The sequence below is a fragment of the Perca fluviatilis genome, chromosome 13 (genome assembly GCF_010015445.1).
Source record: "Perca fluviatilis chromosome 13, GENO_Pfluv_1.0, whole genome shotgun sequence".
NCBI classification, from domain to species: domain Eukaryota; kingdom Metazoa; phylum Chordata; class Actinopteri; order Perciformes; family Percidae; genus Perca; species Perca fluviatilis.
The window spans coordinates 10,435,308-10,447,322 of record NC_053124.1 but is presented as its reverse complement, the minus strand read 5'-3'; the positions used below and the strand labels follow the sequence as shown (position 1 = coordinate 10,447,322).

General features: G+C 45.9%; 1 protein-coding gene across 3 annotated transcripts; it reads right to left on the bottom strand.

Moving 5' to 3' along the window:
• Nucleotides 1–2,913: 2,913 nt before the first annotated feature.
• On the bottom strand, nucleotides 2,914–11,686 carry sox4a (SRY-box transcription factor 4a). Of its 3 annotated transcripts, none has more exons than XM_039819494.1 (2): nucleotides 7,932–11,686; nucleotides 2,914–7,488 (listed from the first exon to the last, which is right to left on the bottom strand). In XM_039819494.1, exon 2 carries the CDS (start codon nucleotides 6,024–6,026, stop codon nucleotides 4,911–4,913), a length of 1,116 nt encoding a protein of 371 aa, XP_039675428.1. In that variant the 5' UTR covers nucleotides 6,027–7,488; nucleotides 7,932–11,686; the 3' UTR covers nucleotides 2,914–4,910. The 3 variants fall into 3 exon arrangements, with proteins under 3 accessions (XP_039675428.1, XP_039675429.1, XP_039675430.1); XM_039819495.1 differs by having other exon boundaries at nucleotides 2,914–6,091; XM_039819496.1 differs by having other exon boundaries at nucleotides 2,914–6,051.
• Nucleotides 11,687–12,015: the final 329 nt, after the last annotated feature.

Genomic DNA, 12,015 nt, shown 5'->3' with positions numbered 1-12,015 from the left:
CCGACCCTCCGCGCTGCAAAAGACGGCAGGTCAACTGGCTGAAATCAATGAAACAAAGTTGGGCTGCATGCCATGATGACAGCGGTGTTTGTATTTCTTTGTCTGTGCATGCCTTATGACTTCATGTCCCGCCTTCAACTTCAGCAGCATCGTGCGGAAAGCCACTAGAAAGCTCCTGTATTATCCCTGCAGGGGCTTGTGAGGGCGCCTGTTGATGTTTAAATGCAAGTTTATGCGGGCTAAATGGTATTTGTATCTCCTCTACTATCAATATTACATTCTATATAATTCCCATATGGACTCAGCAGTGATCTCCTCTCACTGTACAGTATGTTTATCTTATGTGTTACCACTGTGATGTTTGTGGGAACTTTAATGTGCTTGTGTAGTAACAGTATAAATAGAACATGTCCTCCTCTCACATTGTGGAAATACACTATAACACATAGAACATTATACAGTAATTATAGTGTAGGCCTAGAAGATGAAAATGGCACGGCAGCTGACAACAGACATAAAGTGTAACATCCAGAAGAGGCACAATAGCAATATACGGTAATGCAGTTTCATTTAGCACAATACAATCCCTATTGTGGAACACAGTGGTGAAATATTCAGATCTTTAGTATGTAAAAAAAATTTTTTAAAGTACCAATGTCAATCTTAAAAATAATCCATAACCATAACATGTAAAAGTCCTGCATTTAAAGTAATATCCAAGTAAAAGAACAGAAGTTTTATCATGAAATGTACTTAGTATCACAAGTTCTGCAGAAACAATGGCCCCTGTGACTGATATACTACTATACGTGATATTTATTACAGCTGCAGATGAGTTGTTTGCTAGTTTTAACTACTTTATTCTATATAAAGTAGTTAAAGCAACAACTCATCTACAGCATATATATGGATATATATGTATGTATGTATGTGTGTGTTACTAGGGGCTAGTACCTAGTATCTCATGACCCCTTAGTAGGAGTCATGAGTGGGGTTTTTCATCTTTGCTTTTTTTTTATATTGGGACAATTTGACCTATTTTGGCCTCAAACAGTAATGTAAATGAAACCATGTGAGAAGTTTAGAAGGGAAACATCTCTTTGGTGGAGCTGTTAACAACTCAGACACGTATGGGATCAAAAGCCAAAAAGGTTGGCAATCACTGGTATAATCTTTTTTTTAAACATGGTGTATTATAAGCTCATCATGTGTTAAGTCTTTTTCTGAAAAGTAACTATAGTTGCCATTTACAGTAAGGGGGAAAAATACAATATCCCCTCTGAAATGGAGCGTAGTAGAGAGCAGCAGGAAATGGAAGTATTCAAGTAAAGTCCAAGTACCTCAAAATTGTACTCAAGTACAGTACTTAGGTGAATTTACTTAATTAATTGCATCGCTGCTGAAGCAAAAACACACGATTGGTGCAAGAAATACTGTGATTGTGATTTTCTTTTTAAAGAACACAGAATTTTGAAATGTTTGTAAACCAAATTCATTTCATATCAAACTTCAAACCCGATGATAGTTTTAGAGCTGTAAATAGCTCAATTCAGCTACAAAGTAATAATAATAATAAAAAACAAACTTCCTTTGAATTGCAGCACGCTGATAGAACTGTACTCATATTTTTGGCCTGTATTTTAAGCAGACATGTTGACTTGATCTTCCTCAGACTGACACAGGTTAACAGAGGAAACACATACGCAGTTGCGATCAGTCACGAGGGTCAGGTGTACAGTTCCTCTCATGAATGCATCTACACTCATGCACGTGTCTTTAATGTGGGTCAGTGTGTGAATTTGCGTGTGTGGAGAGCATCTTTTTTCTTTTTTATCCACCCGAGTCTGGCCGTGATTGGAATTTTTTTTCTTTCTTTTTTTCTTTCTAAAACAGGGACCGCTCAAACATTATTTGCTGTGTGATGTCAAGCTGATTGCAGACATCTGGGGGCCAGCGTCTCTTCTTTGGGATGGTGTGTGTAATGACCATGCCTTATCTTTCTCATTACCTAGCCCGACATGTCAGGGGAAAGCTGGAGACGACCCTGCTCTCCTGACAGAGGGAGAGAGAGATGGAAATAATTACCAATGTCTCTTGTGGAATAGGGCGCGTAAATTGATACACACTAAATACTGTACCTTAGGGGTCTCTCTCGCTCTCTCTTTTTGTCTCCTTTTCGTCAGATGCACTAGACAAATGAATGCATCCAGAAGGAATTAATTGGATTTGGGAGCAGTCTCCTGCACGATCCACCAGGACAGACAAACACCCCCCTCTGCACCTTCTCCTCCCTCCCTCCCTCCCTCCCTCTCTCCCTCCCATTGGCACACTCACCCACAGACAGACAGACAAACACACGCCTCCTCCTCCTCCTTTATTCCAGTCATGCCTTGCAGAAATGTCTGACGCCCCCACCACCTACCCCCATCCTGATGGATCAGTCTGTGTCCCTTATTCCCCCCCACACACACACACACACACACAGCGGATTGCAGCCTCTCTCTTGGATACAGTGTTACCATGGCAGCCACGTTTTCTGCACGTGTAGAATCAGAGGGAGTAAGAGAGGGAGAAAGAGGCCCCTCCTATTGATTCACCGACTGGCTATTGATTCACAGGCTGCAGCTGCACTACAGCAAAAACACATATTCACGTGCACGCATGCACAGAGTGTAAACATCCGACACCAGATTGGATCGCCTGAGTACGGCGTAGCTGTGGAATGTGATAACGAAGGCTCACCTTTTCGCGAGCACGCTTTCACCTTTGGAAAGAGGGCGTCAATATGTGTTACTGCTCCAGTTCTCTTTAGTTGTTATTCAAAGTGCTAGAAAACTGTGGATGCCTGCTTAGTGTAAACTCTTTTGAAAGGTCCAGATGATAAAAGGAACACAAATGAATATAAACACTTTGTACTTTTCAGTTCCAGCTGATTTTATTTCCTTCTTGGAAGAAAAGAAAAACAAATTAAAAAAAAGAACCGACAATCTGTACAGAGGTCTGAGAGGCAGTGATTGACCCAAACATTGGCTGGTTTTTGAGCTATAAACATCAAATGATATTGGCATGATTGGACAAAACATGATCATACACAGCATATTGCACAAATGAAAAAAGAAAAAGGACGATAGAAAAGATGTCTCAAAGGTATAAAAAAAAAACAAATATGAAACTCCTGGACCACAATCATCTTTTAACATAAGGATGTCCAAAGATGGCTGTCCGAGTGCCTGTCGTTGATCATCATCATACATAAAACACACAATCTTTGCTTATTGTACAGTCAGTTTACATAAATATCTTCATGTTATTATTCTTTTAAAAATCTTAAACACAACAGCTATAGCTACATATACCTGAATCTGAAATACAAATGCTATTTGCCATGCCATAATATAGGAAAACAATTAGCCTGCTATACTTAGCCAACAGGTACAGAAAGGTTAAATACTATTTTTTGATGCAATTTGCGCAAAAACAGATGAAGCACTTCATACATCTCCCTCCCTCCAAAGTCTAGGCAAAGTGGAATGAGTGTGAAATTCCATCCAGTGGTTCAAATAAAACTTATCTTGATAATAAAAAGCACACAGAGGTATTAGCTCTATCCAAACAGTGACTCTCTGGGATCTTTCACTCATATACTTCAGGTCTATGCGTACTGGAAACAGTCACCACTCAGACTGGGAGCCTCAGTGGTGCTTTGTTTACTTGGCTGGTGAAACTGGAGTCACTGTGCCATTAAGAAGCATGTGGGTAAATACTGTAAACACTGTGTGAGGTCAGATTGTGCCAAACAAACTCCCCTCTGCACTGCTAAACACCAATGTAGATCCAAACAACAATGTTGTAGGCTACCCACTCGCTGGAAACCCCCTTTTTCTATAGATTTTGTACAAAAATACAAGTAGAAAATCATGACACACTCAAAATCTCCTTAAAAGTGAGAGAAGTCAGACATTTTAAATAAGATACACTTCTAGCCCTTCCACGCTGGATACAGACAGGTGTATGTGCACAAACACAAACGAGACCTGTACGAGAACAATACTTCTATGTATAAAAAAGTTTGGCCGGTATAAATACATCAATATAAAAAACGTCATCTGACACAGAGGAACTACAAAGTTGAAGCACTAGGCAGAAAAAGGATGCGCATTGGGGAACATTGGTCCTGAATTGTGCACTGAGTGTTTAAAAAGGTTCAGAAAAGGGCTTCTGAAGTTTTGAGTCAGTCTTTGTTGTACGTCCTGCCGTTGAAAGAGAAGCTGGTGATAGTGAATTGTCCTATGGTCACACAAAATTGCGTAATTACGCAGCAATGAACATTTGTACGCATTTAACAACAACAAAATCCTCCTTATCTCGGAGGGCATGCGTGTTGATATTGAAACTAATTTTGAGTTTGGGAAGAAAGAAAAAAAAATACACCTGAATAGCAACTTGATGGTCAATGTGAATTGGCTATATCTTTAACAAAACCCAACATGACGAGCTGTCCAGTAAATGTCCCTTTTTCCCGACCCAAAATAACATTAAGATTCAAAGTTCGGTCTCAGTCCTCATCCTCTGCGGATCGGTTTGAACATTTGAGCTGAAGTCCGTGTGTTTCACTGCTCTCTGCTTACATTCACTCCTCCTCTGTGTCCAAATGCAAACTAAGCATTTCCCCCGTCTGCGCGTTCCCGTCAAGCGCACTGAGCGCTGTCCAAGTCTGTGAGCGGCGCGTACCTGGGCTTCAACGCGCACACAGGCCACCTTTTCTTTCCTGTTTTCACTCTCCCTTATTTAGTGAAATAATGGCGGAAATATTCTGGTCTGGAGGCACGCGCCTCTCTCGGGGTGGTTGGGGGGGCTAAAGAGTTCAAAACGTGAGGGGACGTCGCGGCTCCTCTCCACCGTGGTCCTTCTCAGTAGGTGAACACCAGGTTGGAGATGGTGGATTCCAGCCAGTCTCCTGAGATCATCTCGCTGACCTCCGGGGTGCAGTAGTCGGGGAAGTCGAAGTGAGATCCCGCCCCGCACTCCCCGAAGCTCCAGTCCAAGTCCCGGTCCAGCTCCGCGTCGGAAAAGCCCATGCCGCCCAGGGACATGCTCTCAAACCCGGGGCTCGGGTTCAGCTCGAGCCGCTCGTCTTCAAACTCTTCATCTGATGATGAGGATGACACGGAGGAGGAAGAGTGAGAGGCTGAAGGTGTTGGAGAGGAGGCGCGCGCGTACCTGAGGCGCGCGGTGTGCGAGGACTCGCTGCCCGCCGGGCTCTGCTCCTCGTACAGGCTGAGCGGGTCGCTGGACTCCGCCGAGCTGCTCAGGGTGGGACTGGCCGGGACTCCCACGGAGGGAGGCCCGCTCTCCAGGCTGCCCGCCCCGCCGAACATGTGGCCGCGCCTCGCCTCTCCGGTGCGTTTTTCCGGGATCTGTCTTGCCCCAGACACTGACCTGGATTTGAAGAGCGCCTGGTGGTCACCGGGAGAGGCGTAGTCCTGCCCCGGAGCGCTCTTCGTGCCCCCCTGTTTGTGCGTCCTGCTCACTCCTTTGGACGCGGGGCTTCTTTTCACACCGACTTTGGCGCTGCGCTCCCCGCTCTTCTCCCCGCGGTCCGCCTGCTTACTCGCTCCGCTTCCCGACTTGGCCTTCTTCCTGGGCCGGTACTTGTAGTCTGGGTAGTCGGCCATGTGTTTAAGTCTGAGCCGCTCCGCCTCGCGGATGAACGGGATCTTGTCTGTGTCTTTCAGCAGCTTCCAACGCTTCCCCAGCCGCTTGGAGATCTCCGCGTTGTGCATGTCCGGTGACTGCTCCATAATCTTCCTCCTCTCGATCTGCGACCAGACCATGAACGCGTTCATGGGTCTCTTGATGTGCCCAGTTGGAGTTTTGCACCACGCCAAGTCGCTCCGCTCCCCGGAGGAAGGGGACTCGGGGGTCGGAGACACATCCATCTCCAAGTCCATTTCTCCCGTGTCCGTGGAGTCTCCGCCGGGAGAGTGAGCGTGGGCGCTCTCCGTCTGGCTCATGTGCTGCACCATCCTGTCCTCCGAGTGTCTGGAAACACTGTTCAGTGCGTTGACAAAGTTCAAGAGCGCAGAAATGCCTATTCACAACCAAAAAAAAATAATTCCTCACTTGCTCTTATTTCAGGCGCTTAAAAACCAGACCGCTGATGAATACTGGTCTAAAAAGTTCACCCAAGTCTCTTCTTTTCAGTTCAGCCCGTTTTGGACACGCCTGGTCTCTCAAAAAAGAATAAATCCCGAAACTATTTAACAGCAACTTTCAGCTGCCTGTGCGGCTGAAAACGCGCCCTGCAAGCCTCGGAACGAGCCGCTGTGGGCAACAGTAGTGCAAGTCCCTTATGTGAACCTGGCTGTCTGCAGCGCAGCTTGTCTGTGCGGTTGAGGAACCATGTGGTTGAATGGAGCAGCTGCGCTTTCTCATAGTCTCCCTGTTTCCTGAGCGCTCTGTAATATTACTGTAAACACAACAACGAGAACCTCGCCGCTTTATACCCGCATCGCGAGATATAAAAGCCAATCAGCGTGTGTCTCCATCCTGATTTTGGAGTCAAGCCGCTCCCCCTGGCCTCCCATTGGCTGAATAAAAAAAACGGGTAATAATAATAATAATGTGCAATGAGGATCGGTGTGTCTGACCTCATTCCTGTTAGACTCCACTGGAGGAAAGACGAACTTGGGGTGTGTGTGTGTGTGTGTGTGTGTGTGTGTGTGTGTGTGTGTGTGTGTGTGTCTCAAAGGAACAGTGTCCTTTCCCCTGGTGCAAGGGGAAGCTTGCAAGGATATACTTAGAACAGCATTACTTTCATGTGGATGAGTATTGACTAAATTTAGATTATGCATAATAGGGGGACAAGGAAATGCTGAGAAAACACAAATGCAGCCACATGTGTTAGTCAGCCCGCGGTGTGGTGTGGTGAGCAGGAATACAGTATGCAGCGGACAGTAAACCCTCCCAAACAGAGCTCATCCAACCTGTTATTTACAAATTATTACAACACCAGCTTACATCCTTACATCACAGCAGGAAGCATGATGCAAGTGAGGTGATGATTTTTCTTTACACTCTAGTGCATTACGGCAAACCAGAAACCTGAACACCTAATAATTATGGGTAATATTATGAAAGTGTGTGTTGTGTATCAGGGCCACACAGAAATAACAAAGTCACTCCACAGCAGCTCCCTGCTCTACAGTGCACAGATTCCTCCTCCTTCACAGCCCCATTATGTTAACATGTCCATGTCATGTAGGATCACATTACATCCTGTGTCGCTAGATGTCAGGCTAGAGCCAAAGGGAGCTGATGAGGTGTACATTGTGTATGTGCATATGTGTGTTAACACGCGCAGCACCATTTATCTCCATCCTGTAATCGGCTGCTTTGAGCTACCATCATTAAATCATGCAGGTGATGTCATCCGCTGGTAGTGAAGGCTCCCCTTGATCCTGCATCTAAAATGAACTGACTGGCTGACTAAAGTGTTGTGGGGATTAATAAACAAAATGGCCTTCAGTTAAATCACCAAAAAGAAATCAGACACCAAAAATCTATTTATCACGTCTGATTAGATTTTCACATCCTCTAACCTAACATCAGTTATGCATTTGTGATGCCTATTCTAAATTTATGACATGTATGATCTATGTCATGCAGGATAAAAAAAGCCATAAATTCTTAAAAATTTCACAACCCAACCCCTTTACCCCCTCTGTGCTTACATAAATCAAACGCATAAATAATAATGAGCTCCTTTGTCAGTCTATATCTTTAGCTGCCCCAATTACAAGTGTACACCTGCCACTGGACTAGTTTGCTATCTCTATCCACACACACAAACACACACACACACACACACACACACACACACACACACACACACACAGAGAGAGATGTTTGAACAGGTGTAGCAGGTATACCTGTATTCTTATCTGATTTGTGAGAAGCAGCTGTCAGGTAGCTTTCCACTCTGTCACTGGCAGATGTAGGGCTGTGGCAGCGCCGGGACTCCGAGGCCCCATCCCGCTGGCCTATCGCTCTGTCATCTTCAGAGCTGCCGTGTGTTTACCCCAAATACACCGGCGCTTTGTCTCAGCTCTGTTGACGCCTAAAGGGATAGTGTCATTATGAGAGAATGCTGTGGGAGACTGGGGCTCTTACAGCGACTTCTTCAAAGTGTGTGTGTGTGCGCGCGCACAGTGCAAGCTGGAGTAAAGACTGTTGTGGGTTTTGTGAGGATGATGTGCTGCTGTTGATATTTCTGGGTTGGATTTGGAATATTTTTATGAATAAAAACAACACTAAAATACAAGGGTTGTCCTTGTTTTGTTTTTTGCCAGAATTGTATTATCACAGTGGGAAACCTGTGAAATAGCATGTTGCTAACCTTGGGACATAATTAACATTTTAGAGGCTTTAAAAAAAAAAAAACATTATAACCATTTACTACAGCTGCAGCGAGGTAGCAACCTTTACTATTTCAGATTTGACTGACTCTGGGTTTAATATGCAATTTTTAATAAAACATATACATTAACCCGATGTGTCAGGCTAACCCTGGGGAAACTGCAGGCTATATGAGCATACAGCATGTGACTGTGTGTGTGTGTGTGTGTGTGTGTGTGTGTGTGTGTGTGTGTGTGTGTGTGTGTGTGCGTGCGTGTGTGTGTGTGTGCGTGTGTGTACATGGGCCTCCTTGCAGGGAGTTGGGTTTATTATAACCAAGGCTGAAAAAGAAAAGAAAAAAGGGAACACAGTCGTCAGTGTGTCGTAAAAGCGAGGGATGAAATTAAGAGTCTGATAGCAGACAGCAAAGAGGTGGAAATGGAAGACGCAGGCAGTGTGTATTGATGAGAAAGTGTGCGTGTGTGTGTGTGTGTGAGCGTGTCTGCAGTCAAACAGAGGTACTCATTACCATGTACTTGCCTTTTTCAACCGCCTAGGAATGACGTGCCACTTTGACCTGCTTGCTCGTCATCCGGGGGCCAGACACAATGAGGCCTTTGTGTGTGTGTGTGTGTGTGTGTGTGTGTGTGTGTGTGTGTGTGTGTGTGTGTGTGTGTGTGTGTGTGTGTGTGTGTGTGTGTGTGTATGTATATACATGTGTGTGTCCAGCCCTAACTGAATTGGAGCTTTTCCAGAGATTGAAAGTTTGAAAAAGCAGTGGGAAGTCCCCTCCACCCCGCAGTTAAACAGAAAAACTGAAGACTAAGCACTGATTTGCATACACACACACACACACTCCCTTCCTCTCTGAGTGTGACTCATCTACAGGCAGTTTGTCTTCTCTGTGCATGTGTGGAAGTGGCAGACAGCGCAGGTGGCCATTTCAACATATCACCCACCTACAGCTGTCAGTCCTTAAACAACACCACCAACAAAGTCAGTCATGCAGCATACAATACCTCATACTACCTTGTATCCTCCTGTGTTTCTTCCCCAATTTTGACAATCAGGGCTAAAAAGCACATAGACTGAGGGATAAGATAAATGGGTAAGTGGACAAAATAACAGGAACACCTCACAATATAGTGGAATCCAATGTAATACGCCTGAAATTAGAACGGTTGGTTCACCTCCATTGTAGTTTTTGAGGCCTTCATTTGTAGTGTATTGGATTGCATTATATTGTACAGCTGTACCTCCCGAATACCCGCTGTTGATGACCACAAGTCTTCTTCTTCTACTTCCTTTTTAACGTTTGATAATTGAGCCTATATAAAAGACATGCAGAGACAGAAAAGGTTGTCAAGAGAAGCAATTCTCTAGTTTCTCTTTTCTCTTTCCATCCATTTGATCCCAATGTCCTTCCTTCCATCACATTTTAAAATCCTGGACACACACAGAAACAGAGGAAGCGGTACAAAGGAAGAGCGAGTGAGCGTCACGTGGATGCAAAGACAAAAAAAATAGAGCGTACTTGACAGCGCAACATGAACAAACCAGAGGCGTAATAAAGAGTGACTGCGAAGCAGGACAGAAAAAGGAAATGGCAAATAAAAAAATAAAAAAAACGTGTTACTAAGAAGAGAAAGAGTGATTTGGGAGTCCTCGCTTGCTCATTCGCTTTCCCCTCCATCGCTGATGTAATCCAGAGGATTCGGTCAAGGTGGGGAAAAAAAAAAAACGATGGGAGTCAGATGAAAGGAAAGGGATGAATGAATGAACGCAAGACGGAGGTTTGGCCAGGCCGGGCGACGCCACGCCCTGGGAACTCTCAACATCCCGTGCCCTCGATAGCGATGACGAGGCAGACCAGATGATTGCTGTGTCAAGGCAATGCAGACACACAAATGCATAAACACACAAACTCCTGGCGAGACAGAGCCAGCTAAGTACCAGTGTAGCGCTGCAAGACCCAGACGTGCTGCCGAGTCAAATCGAGAGCGTAGACACACACTCTCACACTCACACACACACACGCCAAAATCACTCACAGACGTACACACACTTGCTCACACACACTCAGCCACTCTCACAGCTGCACTCTACTACACTCAGAGTCTCTGATACAACGATCGTGTTTTCGGGGCATTGTCTAAAAGCCAGAGGAGTGAGAAGGAGCGGAGAATGAGAGCAGAGGAGAAGGAGAGGGGAAAGGAAAGGAGAGAAGAATCAGGAGATACAGGAGTCGTCGACAGAGCTTTTTCGCTCTTTCGCAAAAGTCGCCTTCGTCGCACTCGTCGGTGTCCATCAAAAGGGCGCTCGACGTACGAAGAGTGGAGGACGGACACGTTCGATACTCAGCAGTCCGGGGGAGAGGACGTCTCTCAGACCTGGATCTGTTTGCAGCAGCACATGAATGGATATACTGCAAAAGAAGAAATGCATCACAGTTTATTTATGCCTGCTCTTTTGGAAGGAAGTCGCCCACAGAGTTTGGAGTTTTACGGGTCGCCGTGGTCTTCGCAGAGACGTCGATGGCTGCAGCCACGGAAGAATCGGGTCTGGGGAAAGAGACAGAAAAGCATCATGATGAAGTTAGCTGGCGAGTGCAGATAGAGGCACACAGAGTATGGAGAGCAACGCGAGGGCGACATTGCATGACAATGTTCCCCCCCCCAAAAAAAAACTCTCTGTTGTGCTGCATATCGCCGAGGACAGATAGACGACTGCAACGCCTATTTCCCCTCCATCTCCATTTGTACCCTCCGCTCCGCCTCTCCCTGTCTACATGTACATCTACGTTTAGACCCACATGCAAACGACATATACGCTGAGTAAGCTTTCGATGATACACAGACACCTCATATCACCCCACACCCTTTTTTACTCCTTCCCCCTCCTCCCTCCTCTGTTGCAGGCACATCCTCCTCCAGGCAGGTCAGGTCAGGCGGCTGGTTGTGTCCTTAAGTAGCCCAGGGAGCGCTGTCCTCAGCTCGGGCACGGCGGCAGCCGCTGCAGAGGTCGACGGGGACCAGGCGTGGAGCTCGGAGGCTCTCTGCAGCTCCAGACAGGCTCCAGACGCACTGACCTACATCAGTCTCAGCCAGACTGGGAGAGAGATGGAGAGAGAGAGGGATGAGGCGGGGGTGGGGGGTGCAGAGAGAGAGAGAGAGAGAGAGAGAGCGAGAGAGTGCGGGAGAGGATGGGCGAGAATGATTGAGAGACTGTAAGCAGGCGAACGGGTGGAGAGGCTCGGCTTGGAAAATATCAACATTTGTCAAAAAAAAAAAAAACAGTCAAGACGGTCGCAGGATGCAAAGGGGCTTGGGGGGGGGGGTGTAGGGAGAAGAGGGAGAGAATTAAAATAAACTCTCAAGCATCCTTTCACACTAATAACGCTTAAAAATCCCCTTTTTGTCGTCGTCATTTTGCTAATCTGTATCCTCGCCTCACTTTTCCCCTGTTGCCTCTCATCCCTCCCCATGCAGCCTCCCCCTTCCTATGTCACCCTCTGCCTCTCTTTCTCTGACTGGTTAGCTTGATTTTCATCATATACCATCCGAAACGTCTCTCACTGTGGGAGGATTAGTCCGTCTCTGGCTGCCTGCTTATCTGTCT